Consider the following 16,998-nt stretch of genomic DNA (forward strand, 5'->3'; position numbering starts at 1 on the left):
CTGGTGGATGGCCCATGATCCAATAGGGCAATAGGGTAAATTACTCTGTTGCCCTGGTGGAAGGACCTCTCACCAGATTTAAAAATGACCACCAGGCAGGCAGTCATTTATCAAAGCATTGTCAGAAACCACCTTGACAGCAATTCCTGTCAATGCATTTTACTCTCTGCTATGAAGCTGCATCAGCAAGATGCAAACATGTGGCATAGAGTAGTTCATTTTTCTTTTCAAAAAGAAATTCCTGATAGAAGATTTTCTTTTTTAACAGAAAAAATATTATACTCACCTCGCCATAGGGGTCTTCTCCAATGGCGGGGGGAGCATTATAATGATTTATCTGTTCCTTACCACCAGGTTTTGCCTGGCAGTAAGAAACAGTAAACAATGGGTGGACATGTAGCCATTTCTCTGATGACCCTTACTCCCCAGGGCTATTTGACGGGATTAATCACAGTAGGGACACAGTATTCTCCACTGTGATTCACCCTAAGCTCCACCTGCATGTAAATGTGATGGGTGCACCACTATATTGGTGTGGAGGGAACTCTGTCACTGTTGCGATGGAGTACCCTCTGCGCCAATATATAAATCAGTCCCTTAATTACATGCTATCAATAGTTGTATCACAGATACCCATGTAAGAGAACCAACAGACTGTGACACACATTTACCTATTACCATGTTTTGCACTAGTTTTCACTTGTATTTTGTGTAAGTTTATCACCTTGAGAACTACCCAGGACTCTAAATCAAAACTGCCAAATAACATTTCTAATATCTCTATACATAGTGCAATGTCCAGAAAAGATATATAGTGAATATTTCTTCTGTGTCAGGTTGCTGCACTCCGTCACCATTCCCTAAAAAAGTTCACATGAGTCTAACTTGTTGCTTAATTGATTTTACAGTATGGCACATGAATATATTGGGCAACAGTCATCAGATGCTGTGTTGCATATGTGCACTTGATGTCAAAGGTATGTGCCCCGGAACACTTTTGTATTACAGAAGGGGTCACAGATGCTTGCCTGGCTCCTGTTATACACTTTGTGAAGGCCCACATTTTGAGAGGTGTGTATGTTGCCTAATTTGCACTGCACAAGACTTGACCTCATGCAATTTTTCCATTCTTTATCCATGCATAATATGTGGAACACACTACGAGGTCAGAGAGACACCTCAGGTATCCCCAGTAATGGGAGGCAGTTATGAACTGTACTTCCAGTGCAGGATCTTTGCTGCCAACTCATATGAAGTAAAGGCTCTGCCTGCAGGGATATATTGAGAGGGAATTTGAACTTCCACTCAGTGTCTCAGCACTGCAAACACTACAGAAGGTAAGCAAACTCTCCAAGTTAGTGCTTGAACTAAAAAAAAGCATTGGAATGTATCAGGAACAAACAATAAGCAGAATAACGTGACCTGTTCTCTGGTATATAATTTCCAATCCTTTTCCAGTCATATACTTCCACCTAAAAATGACGTAAAGGTCAAAAACAAAGAACGAAAGAGCAAATATTAATTTTCATTTCACATACATTTCTGGTATGAATGACTGAATAGATCTTTGTACTAATATCTGATTATCAAGTTAGCTACAAATATTAGGCATTGCTGACATGTTTTCAGATTTGTTACATGAAACATTTCCATGATTTCAGTGCACTTATAGGTGACATGTTAATGCCAAATACGTGACAGTTCCAGCGACGCTTACCTTTTACTCTGTATAAAACAACTTTAAATGAATGTTCTGTATATTCACAGTGCGTTCTTAGTCGCAGGTTGGAACCTCATAGCACTAGACATATACAAGCCTCTGTTCCTCACTGTACTAACCAGGATTCACTTGTGTTTCTCTTACAAACACACAAACATCTGCAGTGATGATATTAACAAAATGACATTTCATTACAGAGAAGAGCGCATTTATCACTGATTACTTTACCTTGCATTGATGTTTCATTTAAGGTGTGTGTGTGTGTGTGGGCGTGTGTGCTTGTGTGTGTGTGGGCGTGTGTGGGTGTGTGATTTTGTATGCAGCCCCCTAGAGGTGAAAACCCAGCAAATTAGTTACAGAACATGTTGTCCTTTTCGGCCACTTATTTTACCCATCCCCACACTCTGACACTTCCCCATTGCACTCAGGACCAGTTGAGTGCCAGCAAAAGTGTCTCACCGGGGACGGCCAGGTGGAGCCAAAGAGCGTCTTCAGGCTGGGCTGAGGCAAGGACCCGAGGGTGCATTTTGGAGAAGGTTCTCAAAGAGGAAAGGTGTAAGTGGGTGCCCAAGGTGTGGTAACGCGGTGTGGTATCTGCACCATCACCCCAGTATGCGTATTTGTATGACTGCATTGCTGCTCATTTCTCTACTAAGCGTAGCCATCATGAAGCTCTACAGACATTGATCAGTAGGCACAGTAATGGAGTAAAGGAAGGGAGGGAGAGGCTGACTCTCTCACAGAAGTGAGTTTAAGCCTCCTGAGTACCTGTTATGCAGTGATTCAGATTACCCATGAAGAAAACTGCTCAATACCATAGAATAACGTTGTTGACTCAAGAGAAGACGCCCTCCTCAAAACATCCTCTCTCTCTATTTGCTAAATTATAATGTACTTATGTTAATAGATTTTTCTGCATAAATTGCCATCATTAAGGTGCTGAAAGTATTATTCTGTCCTCTTAGGAAGGCAAGTTCTTCCTATAAACTACAAAGTGTGAGGCTTGTTGCATCCCAGTTGCTATGGTTTTAGTGCTCTGTAAGTTCACATAACATAGAATTACTCACTTGTATGTCTGCTGTCTCTCTTTCAGTTCATTATGTCTCTGCTTTAGGAGGCGGGGGCTGTGAATTTCTGCTGAGGCCAGCCTAGCTGCTCAAAAAAGGAAAAAAAGAGAATATTGATGTTCATAACATAACATAACATAAGGTGTATTTGAAAAGCACACGTTCACAGCGATGCGTATCTTGGAGCTAAATAACGGATTTTTATTGTTTTAAGGATGGAAGGCAAGAAAGACGAACTGATACAGCTGAGGTTAATCTGACCCAGGTAGAGAATGACAGGGTTCATTAGCAACACATTTGAATCATCCAAGGACAGGTTGTGGTGCATTTCCCTTCTATAATGTCCAAGGAAGATGGCAGAAAGCTAGGAACCAGAGGATACCTTTGACTCTGGAAATGTGTCCCTCCTACAACCCTCTGAAATCCCCACAAACCCCCCACACCGACTGATTCTGTCACCTCCATTCAAAAGCAACACACTGGACTGGGGTATCAATCCCCAAATTCCTTACTTCAAAAAATTCTTCCAGTACTTCAAACTGACCATAGGATGGAGTTGACAAGAGCCCTGGTCACAGCACATTGGGAGTACTGCAACATCAACTTTACTAGTCCCTATCAGTAATCTATCGCCACACTACATGCCCAGGTAGTCAGACTGTGCATGAACTTCCACAATCATGAAGACATCATCAGGTCCTCCCGGTGGAATTCAGGATCAAATCAAAGGTTCTCTGCAGTCCATAACGCCAACTCCTTCAAATTCTTAGGACACCTACAGGAACTGGCCCACACTTTTCCCCAGCCACAAATCGCTGATCATCATCCACCCTCCTGATTCATTAATGATCATTCAGGAGCATGAAATATGGGGACAGGTTTTTGGCTGTGCAGGTGGCCAGAATTTGAAATACCATAATCCATAATTTGAGATCTGAACCCAAGCACTTATGATTCAGCAACCTTCTCCCAGATCAGGGGATGTTTTCAAAGAATGTGTCATGCCGGCAACCCCTATCCGATTGAATTCTAACTTCCTATTTTCCCTTATAAAATGTGTTGTACTGTTGTGCACTCCCTCATTTCCCATTGCATCTTTAAGATTATAGCAATTCTTTAGCAAAGTTCTATGCTGCTTTGCACACTACTGGGCTCTGTGTGAAGGTTCTTGAAGAATTAGTTGGAGCTGGACTGTCTTAAGTGTGGCTGAATCCTAGATTAGAGTTCTCAGCCCTGCTCATCCCTTATATACATCAGAACTGTAGCTAGGCAGAGACCATTGCTGCCTGGCACTTGCTCCAATTAATGCATGTATTCAGAAAATTACCAGCTAATTTGCAACCACCCACCACTCACAGAAGGACCTGAATGTTTGCTTTTACAATTTGAAAAGTAAAATATTTATTAACATTCTCAAACTTTATCCCAGGGAGGGCTTCAAAGCTCATTTCAGCTTTCAATCTTCCCATTTCAGCCACAAGAACATTTTGTAATTCATCTGACCCATTATGGGTTTTTTGAGAAAAAGTTTTTTGATTTTAAGAGCATATCATTTTTGCAACTTCCGTGGTTGTTCTTCAAAACTTTCTGCCCTTCTATTTCATTACCTATTGATCAGGCACTCAGTTACACCCAGTCATAGGTAGATTATTATTTAAAAAGTAACTTCATTATAATATTTTGGTCTAGGAATTTCCAGATTCATTTATCAGTGAATTAGATGTATTATTGAGTACAATGGCTCTTAATGGGACAAGTCCAAAGCTCAGCCAGAGACAACTATCGCAAGGTAAGAATTTGTGGCATACATCTGGAGCTCATCTTTGAAATAAAATGTTTGTTGCATACTCTTTTATTCTGAATGATTATACATTTGATTTTAGGGACAACACACTGCAGTACTTTTCATGGTTGTCTGGGTTTAATTGGAAGCCTTCATCTGTAGGTGACGGGCACTAAAAAATAACAATAGAGCAGCAAGGTTATCTTTTGCCTGGTAGAAGTGGTCTTCGATCTGATGCTTTCTCCAGGTTGATAACTGAGTTATTCATGTCCATATTAAAAAGAACAGAGCTCAGACAGCAAACCTGTTCCATATGTTCACAGGAGTTAAAGGGTCACTTCAAGACTATATTTGTTTGGAAGTAAAATTCCTAGATTGCATTACATACCATACATCCTATTTCATTTTGAAGGAGCTTAAGTAATTAAAGGCCAAGTTTCCAAATAGAGATCTCTTGAGCTTCTGAGACTTGGGAATTCAAGCCATTTGTTGGTTTTCTGAGTATATTTGTTTTTTAGCATATAGAAAGCGAATATATGTTCACTTATGCATTTAAGAAAAAAACTAGATGACTTCTGTGTCAAATCTTTACCCATAAAACATGCCCGAGGTGTGGGGAAGTAACGATGGTGGGGGGGGGGGAGGCTGTCAAGCAACCCTGGGTGATGGCAGAAGGGAGCGAGGTTATCAGGGAGAGATACTGTGCCTGCAGGGCAGGGGCCAGGGATTTGCTGTCACAAAGGGCTATTGAAATTGTCCCTGCTGCCCCTTTAGAGCGTTGAGTTTTTCAAACCAGACAAGATTTTATTTTTAAACAAGTTGAAAGTCTGAGAACTTCACAAATACCACTAGTTCATACCACACTGCAGAGCAAACGATAATTGAAACAGTAGCATTTTAATTCCCATCAGGAGATGCCTCAAGGCTCACTGTGCTATGCTGTTGTCAGGTGAACATTAGAACTTTTCAAACAAATCTAACCACAATTGTTGAAAATGTCATTGTTTGGGAGCTTATATATATTTACCTTTCCTTTAAAACAAATTCTGTTCACTGCATGTTTCCCATGACTTTTTAGTTCTATAATTGTAGACCCGCTACTACTTGTGTGTTTTTCTTAAAGGAGCTCTTTATGTGTAACTATTTTTGTGCCTGTTTGCTGTTACTTGATATGTTTTTATGTTGTGATTCTTTGTCAACAGATTTTGATTTTATTTCATTTCCCGATAAGAATCTAACACAAACTAGGAAATCCAAAACAGAAAAAGTTTCAAGTTATCAGTAAGACATCAGGTTTGGCAATTTTGGGATACTATGGTCTAATTTAAGCAGTGACCTACCTGTGCCTTCTGGGATCTCTATTGTGATGTACCCCTCGATCCAGCGGTAGCAGGGGAAATGGTAGATCTTTCCTGCAGGAGATTCCACATTGACTTTGTTGCAGAACCAGCTGTCCTCAGGGAAGAAGGAAAAGGGCTCCTTGTGAAGGCGGATGAGCTCAATATCCCCCAAGTCCTGTTTTTCATGGATGTGGTACTTATCAGTCTGAAGAGCAAAAGAAACAGGAGCATTATTTACTGTACAGTTTTCCATTTAGATGTACCAGACCTTTGACCAAAACATTTAAATATCTTCAAAAAAGACAATTCTCAGTTTCTTGATTCCACTGTTCTTATGTTTCAACAGACAATAAATCAATTAGCATACCAAGGGCTTTATTTTTTACATTCTTGCTAATAGCTAACATTTAGAAAAAGTGCAACATATTTTGCAGATTACAAATGACCTAAATATCTTCTGCAAAACAAGTGATGTCTGATTACTCAACCAGAAATTCCATTTACATCTAAAAAGTGGTAAACTGAAAAAACCCATCACTGTAAAAAGAGAGTATTTTAAGTCAGATGATGGTGTATTTCTAAACACATTTGAAAGCTGTTTTGGTTAAGGGACGCTAGGGTTTATTTAGTTTTAAAATGGAGCACACCATTTTACACTCCTGACTATTTTAAAATAATGGCAGGTAAAGATGCCTAGAAGGGACTGTTTTAGAAAAAGTTATGTCGTTATTTATATTGGAACTACTTTAGGGGTGAGTCTAATCAGAACAGACACCCAATATGTCATTCGACAAAGTCGGTAAATGAATATATAAAGCATAACACATGGAGATATCTTTTGAAAATTAAAAAATACTTATATATATATATATATATATATATATGAGGCAGAAAAACGTCTTAACTGCAATCTTGGCAATAGACGAGACGAATCCAATGCAGGTGCAATATTTTTATTGAAGCCCAAACACCACACCGACCATAACGCGTTTCAGCCCACAAAGGGCCTTGATCACATGACAAGCGTTAAGCAGGTAAGGTGACCCTTTTAAAGTGCTAGCGTGCTAATGTTTTTGTATGAACATCAAGGAAAGACTACGTATAGTACCCTCCATATTATTGCACAAACCCCAACAAATATATTTTTGATACAACATAACATGAGATTGTAGGTACACACAAATAGTAATAACTGTAAAATACATTTGGTGTACATTGACTGCTCAAATGCATTGTCATACTGGGGCAGTTCAGATGCAATCTCACTGTATCACCGTAAAATAAAAAAATGACAGGATGTAAAAACATGTACAACATGTAAAAACAATTTCTGGATACGCAAGTAAAAACAGCTAAAACCATGCAAAAGATAAATTACAAGATTAAACTGTTTATAATCACTATTAATAGTCCCCCTGAACCCTTTGCCCATGTTGACCAAAAAATGATTGTTATCACTAAGGGGTCATCGAAGCCCATCTAGGCTAACATCCTATGTGCAAAATAGCAAAACAAGTCAAGTAACTAGTATGCAAAACTTTAGTCACATTAGAAAAAAAAACAGTGTTAAAAAATACTTTTAAAAAGTGTCACAATTGATTTCATGATAAACTAATTAGAAAAAATTGATAAAAAGATCAATTCATTGATAGGAAGAGTAGCAGCTTGACATAAATGCAGAACATATACTCAAATATAGTTAGCAGCAGCAGGAAAATACTTATAAATAGGTGTACATATCTTAACTGGCATTCATGCCGTTGGGGATCTTGCAATCGAACAGTAAAATATGTCTAGTTTCTAGCTTGCGCAGAAGTGCCTCACGGTCACCCCCTCTCCTTAAAGGAGGAACTGTATCGATTACAAAGTATTTTAACCCCTCTGGATTTTTGTTGTGAGCCTCCTCGAAATGTCTTGCTACAGGGTACGCAGTGTCGCCGTTGTTGATGGCTCTATGGTGCTGAAGTATCCTTTTGTGTACAGGCAGCTTTGTGCTGCCTATGTATCGGAGACCACAAGGACACTCCAGCACATACACTGCGTACTCTGTTTTGCACGTTAACTTTGTTTGAATTTGCACCGGTTGATCATTGAATGGGATCAAGTATTCGCTTCTGCTGATACCATTCTTACAAGCGTTACACGTAGCGCACCTGATGAAACCCTTACTGCCAGCTAGCCAATCACCAGATGTTCTAATTTCAGGGCTGCTACAGACCAAACTGTCGCGCATGGATCTTGCCTTCCTGAAAGTGATATTAGGAGGGGTGCGTAGTTGTTCTCCTAAAATTTGATCACTTGCTATCAGCGACCAATTGTTTCGCACTATTCTCCTAATAGCCTGGTGTTGTCTGCTATAGGTCAAGATCAACCTGGTTTCATCCAGCATTGGGGAGGATTTAAGTGCTGGCGAAGTTGTTGGGGACACAGCTCCCATGGCATTGGCTCGGCACATGGCGCTGTCTAAGACCTCTAACCGGTAACCCCGCCTAAGAAACCTGGCTTTACAGTCATTCTGGGCTAGTCTGCAATCCAAGTCTGAGCTACAGATCCTTCTAATACGCAGCATCTCACCATATGGGATGCTGTATTTAGAGGTGCAGGATGATGACTGGACGCATGGAGCACAGCATTCCCCGCAGTTGGCTTTCTAAAAAGTCTGGTGCGCAATTCTAAGTTATGAACGTTAATCTCCACGTCCAAAAAACAAATGGAGGAACAACTCATATGGCTAGTGAAGCCCAGATTGAGAGAGTTATTGTTGAGGTCATTAACAAATACCAGAGCTTCCTCCTCATTACCATTCCAGATTATAAGCAAGTCGTCAATATAGCGGAGCCACTTGACGACTTTGGTAGCCAGTATTTGTGTGAACAGAGGTGGGTGGACCTGCCCCTCCCAGTAGCCCATATGGAGACAGACATAACTGGGAGAAAAGCAGGCCCCCATAGCCACCCCTCTCATTTGTTGGAAGACCTGCGTGGAAAACAAGAAGAAATTGTTGCTAAGACAAAGCTCAATCATTTCGAGTACCATCATTGTATGGTCATTTAGACAAGATGGTCTATTGCCCAAAAAATGTGCTACTGCATTGAGTCCCTCCCTGTGATGGATTGAAGTATACAGGGAGGAAACACCCAATGTGATCAGCATATACCCTGGTTTCCATACAACATCCCTCAATTTATGCAAAAGATCACCAGTGTCCAATATGAAAGATGGCAGTTGTTTAACAAAGTCTTGGAGAAAGAAGTCCACATATCTACTCACGTTCTCCAGAATGCCATTGCGTGCCGATATAATGGGCCGCCCTGGTGGCTTGCTGCTGTTCTTGTGTACCTTGGGGATGAAGTATGCCACCGGCATGACAGGGTTCAACGTTCTAAGGAACTTGTATTCTTCCATGGACAGGAGACCAAGGCCGCGCCACGACATAAGTTTACCATAAATCATATTCCATGCCTGTTTTACTTCGACCATGTTGACTCTCTTGTAGCAGTCTCTATCTTGTAGTTGGCCCAAAGCTTCTTCCATGTAGAGTTTCCTGGGCCACAGCACCACATTGCCGCCCTTATCCGATTGACGGATAATGATGTTGGTATTGCTCTGAAGTTTTTTAATCAGTTGGTGGTATGCTGCGTCTCGATAGTGTTTTTTGCTACCTTCTTTTGTTTGTTTCAAAAAAAGTTTTTTTAGTTCCAAGGTGATTTTATCCTGGAATAGATCGATGTTATCTTTCAACATGAGGGGGCAGAAAGTGGATTTTGGTTTAAAGGGTGTCGCAATCGTTACTCTATTGATCCCAGTGTCCATGCAGACTGCCTGTACTGTTGACTCTGACTCAATCTGGGCAACTAGTTGTGATAGATCAGAGCTCGTAGATATATATATATATATATATATATATAAATATATATATATATATAGATAATATAGATTGAGTTAAAAAGGTGAACACATGAAAAATGAAATCAGCAATAAATCATGAAACGGGTGAAATCAAATTTGTTCTACAGTTCATGAAAGAAACATCTATTCCAATCAACATATCAATTACATATCTCCTAATGAGAATAATAATCACTTGGATGAAATCAATATTTTGGAAGTAGATGATGGAGTCATTTTTAAAATAAGCAATGTGTACCATCAAGGCCACAGCATGAGACTGCCCTCATCGCCGCCACCGACAACATCAGGACCCTGCTGGACAATGGCGAGACCGCAGCACTCATCCTCCTAGACCTCTCTGCCCCCTTCGATACCGCCTGCCACCAAACACTACGCGCATGCCTCCACGCCACAGAGATCCGAGACAAGGCTCTGGATTGGACCACCTCCTTCCTCTCCGGCAGAACCCAGAGCGTCCGCCTCCCCCATTCCGTTCCAAAGCCTCCGAGATCATCTGCGGCGTACCCCCCTCAGCCCAACGCTGTTCAACATTTACATGGCCCCGCTCGCACACGTAGCCCGACAGCACGACCGCAACATAATCTCCTACGCCGACGACACTCAGCTGATCCTCTCCCTCACCAAGGACCCCATCACCGCCAAAGCCATCCTCCACGAAGGAATGAAGGCCATTGCCGACTGGATGAAGACCAGCCGTCTGAAGCTAAACTCGGACAAGTCGGAGGTCCTCATCCTCGGCTCCAACCCTTCAGCCTGGGATGACTCCTGGTGGCCGACGGCACTGGGGGCAGCCCCGAAACCCACAGACCAAGCACGCAACCTGGGAATCATCCTCGACTCAAAGCTCTCAATGACCAAGCAGGTCAACGCCGTCTCCTCCTCCTGCTTCAACACCCTCCGCATGCTCCGCAAGATCTACAGATGGATCCCGACAGATACAAGACAGACGGTCACCCAGGCCCTCGTCAGCAGCAGACTCGACTACGGAAACGCCCTCTACGCGGGAGCCCTGACCAAGCTTATCAAGCGATTACAACGCATTCAAAACGCAAACAGCAATATCCCGGGGTGCCCAGCCCCGGGACATTGCAGTTTGCTATAGCTTGCATAATGTTACAAAAGTCTCCGGCAGTACATTCAACAATCTCTGAAACCACAGAAAACAAAACAACCTTGAACGTGAATAACCTAAACAACTTGAGTAATCTGGCGGCCTGCCTGTGCGCACAAAAAGCTCAAGCAAGACAGACTCAGAATTCAAGATGACATGAGGGCATGTCAAAGCCAATAGTTCATAATACTTCCCAATGTGCAACACAATGCACATTTGTGCGCCACTGCCTATAGCACAGCACACTTCCTCTCCCAATGTACAACATAATGCACATTTGAGCACCACTGCTTATAACACTACATTTTGAGACCAAGAAGTACATTCCACACCTCTCTCTCTTTCATGCTTTCAAATGCACATCCCGCACATTTTATTCCTGGCAAGGCTGTTCTACTCTGTGAAAGTTCTCCCACTTTAATACTACAAGATTACGTGAAAGACACCTTCAAGGAAAAAGGCACATGCAGGAGAAATGATTTTGTACATTCAAGTTAGGTTTAAGTAAAACACCAAAAGTAAATTAAAACAATGGTAGTCAAAGGTCATCACAGGGTTTCAAAACATAGGAGTGCATCTAGCACTACACCACGGTACAAATCATAATGGTCGGCTCACAACGGTACTCAGGATGGATTTTGGTTGTGGAACCCGCAGGGGCCATGGGGTCCTTCGGGCGCCCGCAGCTGTCCCAATGTTTACATAAAGTATGATGGTTCTGGGTGGGACTAGTACATCCAAGAAAAATAAATACAAATTAATTTATTATTCACAAATCATTTATTATTCACTGTTCACCACAAGGAGAGGCCCATAATGCCCTATGGGTGTTTTTATTTATATTTCTGTAATCCTGGTGCTGCCCTAGAAGGGGCAGGGGCATCAACAAGCATTTCTTAAAATATTTTGGATGTCGGGGGGGGGGGGGGGGGCACCGCAGCCTTCAGCAACATTAAAAATATCAGTGTAAGTTTCCTGGATGCTGAAATAATGACCACCGGAGAGGTTACCATAATTTTTAAAGCACTCCAAGATAAAGCTGTTTTCTCTTCAGCTGCAGTGCAGGGACCGCTTGTGGTTGGTTCTATAGTTGTATTTTGAAGCCTGAAGAAAGTTACAAAAATACTCAAAGACATGTTTATGGTTGTTTTAAAAATGCTTTATTTAAAATATTTTGATACAATTAGTATTACTAAAAATTGCAGTTTGTGCATTAATAAACATGCACTCTGTGGTGTCCTCCTTATTAAGAAAGACGCAGGAACAAGTAAGGTAAGTCACACGATGGGTTTATTCACCTCATCCATCAACTGCTTGAGTCCAACTGCCAGAAACAGAACATGGAATTAATCCACGCATTCTAAAGGACTAACATTCCACATGGAATGGAAGGGCAGAAAGATTCTTATATTGTTAAGTATGGGAGAATGAATACAATAAATATATAAATAATACAATGTCACACATCCCCCTCTTTTACAACAATAAAAGATTTGAATAAAAAGAAAGACTAAATAAAAAGAAAACATAAAGGGCCAGATGTAGGAGCCTAAATAACAGTCGGTAATGGCCGATTTCGGCCGTTACCGACCGGTATTTAAGAAATGGCATGTAGGTGCATTTATTTTACAGAATCTGTAAATTTACCGAATTGGTAAATTTACAGATTCTGTAAAATACCGAATCGGTAATTTTACCGATTCGGTAAATCCAAATGTAGGTGGGACTCTTCTGAGTCCCAAAGGCCTTACCGAATCGGTATTTTACCACCCAATTCAATTGGGTGATAAAATACCGAATCCAGGTGTGCATGCACATGTGTGCATGCACACCTATGCCATGTGACAGACAGACATGCCCTTAGCATGTCTGTGTGCCACATGGCACACATGCCTGTATTCGGGGTGCTAGAGGGTGTCAAAGTGACACCCCCTGCACCCTTGCAAAAATCGGTATTTACCGAATCGATAAATACTGATTCGGTAATACCCATTGATTCCTATGGGCTTCAAGGCCAATAGGAATCAATGGGCATTACCGAATCGGTATTTACCGATTCGGTAAATACCGATTTTTACAGATTCGGTAATTCAATTACCGAATTTACCTAAATCTCCCCCCTTCTATTTTACGGATTCATAAATACCGAATCGGTAAAATTCGGTATTTATGAATCGGTAAAATAAAATTACCTACATCTGGGCCATAATACATAGTTATACATAGTCTTTCAAGTAAGCAGGAAGTCTACGTACTCTCTGACTCCTTTCTTGTACATTTGTCAAAGCATCTGTAGGCCTATTTTGAAAAGGAATCAAATTAGTTGAAGAGGAAAAAGATTATTTGTCTACTCCATGACTCTTATTAGAGAGAGAATTAGGATTACCTACAACTACTCAGTTTTTATTCCAAATTCTGCCATCATCAGTCTTAACAGCATTATTAAACAATTTAATTATACATCTACTCCATGAGAATTTAGACCATGGTTGACGACCAACAGAAGTTCTAATTTTAACAAGATTTCCTATTTTAACATTGTTAAACTGAGCATATTTTCTGCTATCAAAATACGATTTTCTTTTGATCTGTTTGTTCTCCTCTCTACTTCTCCAATCACCTATGTTGTTGTCAACTATACCTTTATTTAAGTTCATCCAACCCGGACATAGTTTAGAATTAGGAACTCTACCCTTGAAAAGTTCCAAGGGAGAGTTTTCTGTAGTCATATGTGGAGTCATACGATAAGCTGTAATCCTGTCTTGAAGAACATCCTTCCAATTCAGTCCATTAGCCCTTGCTAGTTGTATACTTTCCTTTAAAGTTTTATTAACTCTTTCTACAGCACCGTTGGTTTCAGGATGATAAATTGCACTTCTTTTTTGAACAATGCCACAGTCACTTAGAAAGCTTAACAATTCAGTGGAACAGAATTGTGGAACATTGTCTGAGAGAATGCTGGTGGGAAAACTTTCCCTTTTAAAAATTTCTTCCAAAAATGTAATAATACATTTAGTAGAAATGTCTCTAACTGCACCAACCTCAATCCACCTGGAGTATAAATCAAGTACAACAATAAGACAAGGGGTGTCACTCACTCCATGTAGTGCACCACCATGGCCACCACCACCACCACCACATCCACCACCAGCAACACGTCCACCACCACCAAGGATAATTTGGTAATTTTCTCCACACCATGGGAATTTGTTTGGTTTTCAAAATCTTATCACTTGCACAACATTCTACACACTCACAAACTATCCTTCAACTTCTAAGTCCATTCCAGTCCACCAAAATTGTAATCTAAAATATTCCTTTGTCTTGTCAATCCCAAGATGACCCGCGTGAGCAAGACTCAAAAGTTTATTCCTTATTCCTATTGGAGGTACAAGTTTGGTGCCACGGGCTAGAACTCCATTAACAATTGACAACTCTTCTCCAACCAAAACCCATGGTTTCTCCAGGCGCTTGTTACACTTTAACATCTCCATAACATTCTTAATTTATTGATCTTTATCTAATTCATCCTTCCATTCAGCTTCACTAACTGCACCAGAAGTGATTTCACATACATTTACAATATCTTCTTCACTAGAGTTGTCTTCATCCAAGCCAAATACTTTCAGGATTAACCAATCTAGAAAGACAATCTGCTGCTTTATTGATGACCCCAGGAATGTAGTCAACATCAAAATCAAATTCTTGAAGTGAAATAATCCACCTTCTAATTCTCAAGGAAATGGAGTCTAAGCCTTTTTTAAAAAGAAAAATACCTCCTTAAGTGGCTTATGATCAGACAATACTCTTTTTTTAGTTCCCCAAATAAGATTTTTGAACTTCCTTAAAGCCCACAAAATGGCTAAAGATTCTTTCTCAATAACTGAATAGTTATTTTCAGGACCTCTAAGACATTTAGAAGCACAAGTAATTAATCTTTCAATACCTTCATTCTTTTGAATTAAAACTACTCCCAATCTCCTGATGCTGGCATCAGTTAACAAATAAGTGGTATGTCCCGGAATAAATGCTTGTAAAGATGGAGCTTTCTTCAATACTTCCTTAAACAACATTTTTAGCAGTGAGTTGCCTTAAATTTTGAGTCTTATCAGCATAGCCTGGGATAAACTTACTATAAACTCAACCATTCCTAGGAAAGATAGAAGTTCTTCTTTATTCTCTGGTGTATTTATATTTACAATTGAATATACTAGTTCTTTCTTTGGAAAAACTCCATGTCCAGTTATAGAATGACCAAGATAATATACGTGTTCAAGACCAAACTTGCATTTATATTTTCTTAACGTCAATCCAGATTCCCTTAATCGTTCCAACACAGCATACACTCTAGAAAAATGTTCTGATTTAGAATGACCAAAAATCAATAAATCATCTTGATAACACCTCACACCTGACAATCCTCTCGAAATTTTGGACATAATGTGTTGAAAAACCGCAGCAGCGGAGACGAGTCCAAATGGCATTCTACGAAATTTGTAGGTGCCCATGGGTGTCACAAACGCTGTCAAGTCCTGTGAAACCTCATCTAATTCAACTTGATGATAGGCTGAGGCTAAATCAAGTGTGCTGAAAAATGTAGCTCCTACTAAATTACTAACCAGCTCATCAATATTAGGTAATGGGAATCTATCTACAATAACTTCTTTATTAAGAGAGCGTAAGTCTATACAAAGATGAAGTTCTCCACTGGTCTTCTTCGCAACGACTATGGGAGCCAACCATTCCGTCACTTCAACCGGTTCAATCACCCCCACATCAATCAATCGTTCAATCTCTTTTTAAACACCAGCCTGTTCATTCAGAGGAATTCTTCTCACTTAAGCAACTACTGGTATTGTACCATTTCTCAATTTTATGTGATGTTTATAACCTTTGAGACACCCAAGTTTGTCTGTAAAAACATCTGGAAATTGTTCTGCAAGCATCACACCTTGATCATTTACTTCTTGTATTTGTACTTGTGGGACAGCATTGGGATTAAGACTAACGCCTAGGAGATGTCGATGTGGCCAACCTAGAATAGCGTCACCAAGTTTAGCTACATACACTTTTCCAGCAATCATACATCCACTCAACTCAATAGTTGCTATGAAATAGCCCAACATTTTAATAGGTATGCGACCATACTCTTGTGGAGAGACATTATTTCTCATAAGTTTTGCTTTGGCACTGAAATGTTCACAAAAAATATTTTCATTAATCATGGTCAAGTGAGAACAGGAATCAAATTTGAACTCCACTTGTACACTTTCTACCTCAACTGAATGAGATGGATGTGTAGCTTCTAAATTGTTCACTTGAAAAGTAACAACCTAAACCTGTGGTTTATCTTTTGTTCCGGGATAATCTTCGTTTCTTACTTTGCTTTTACAGCACCTGGAAAAATAACCCCTTCTACCACAGGTATTACAAATGACTCTTAAAATAGGACAAGACAAAGCATTTGCTAGATGTCCCAGTCTACCACACCTAAAACAAGATAGCTTGTTGGTACCTGTAGAAGAATTATAAGTGACCTGTGAACAAACACTCTTGTTTTTGGACTCAATTTTTTTGATCTTAACTTGACTAGCAACTTCATCCACATCAGAGTTGGTCGTAACAGGCTTACTTTTTTCAACCTTCAATTCATCAACACATTTCATCATGTGCTCTACCTGCTTTGCAATAGTTATTACCTCATCTAAAGGTGGCTCACCTTTTAACCATAACTCTTTTCTAATATTATTGTGAGCACATTTCAAAACAAATTGGTCCCTTATTCTCTCCTCCGTAGCACCACCAAACTTACAAGAGGAGGCTAGTTTCCTTAATGCCGACCCAAATTCTTCTGAAGATTCATCCTTCTTTTGTTCACGAAGAGCAAAATGGTACCTTTCAATAATTGTGCTCAGCCGCGGGAGACAATGACGATCTAATTGAAGCATATATATTTCGTTCTCATTTAAATTTCTCTGATCAGCAATACTGAGTTCAGGTAAATGCTCAAGTACCTCCTGTCCCTCACCCCCTAAACAATATAGCACAATTGAATGTTTACGTTC

The 16,998-nt window shown here is 40.2% G+C and overlaps 1 protein-coding gene across 1 annotated transcript in view; it reads right to left on the reverse strand.

The window, feature by feature from the left end:
• The window catches only part of LOC144799547 (hydroperoxide isomerase ALOXE3-like), a 220,495-nt gene that overhangs the window by 171,147 nt on the left and 32,350 nt on the right, over positions 1-16,998 (reverse strand). Inside the window, exons 2-3 of the mRNA XM_078670914.1 lie at positions 5,911-6,115; positions 2,788-2,872 (exon numbers count right to left, since the gene is read on the reverse strand). Coding sequence (XP_078527040.1) covers positions 2,788-2,872; positions 5,911-6,115 — 290 coding nt within the window. The remainder of the gene's footprint in view (positions 1-2,787; positions 2,873-5,910; positions 6,116-16,998) is intronic.

This window comes from Lissotriton helveticus, chromosome 12 (genome assembly GCF_964261635.1).
Source record: "Lissotriton helveticus chromosome 12, aLisHel1.1, whole genome shotgun sequence".
Classification (NCBI taxonomy): Eukaryota; Metazoa; Chordata; class Amphibia; order Caudata; family Salamandridae; genus Lissotriton; species Lissotriton helveticus.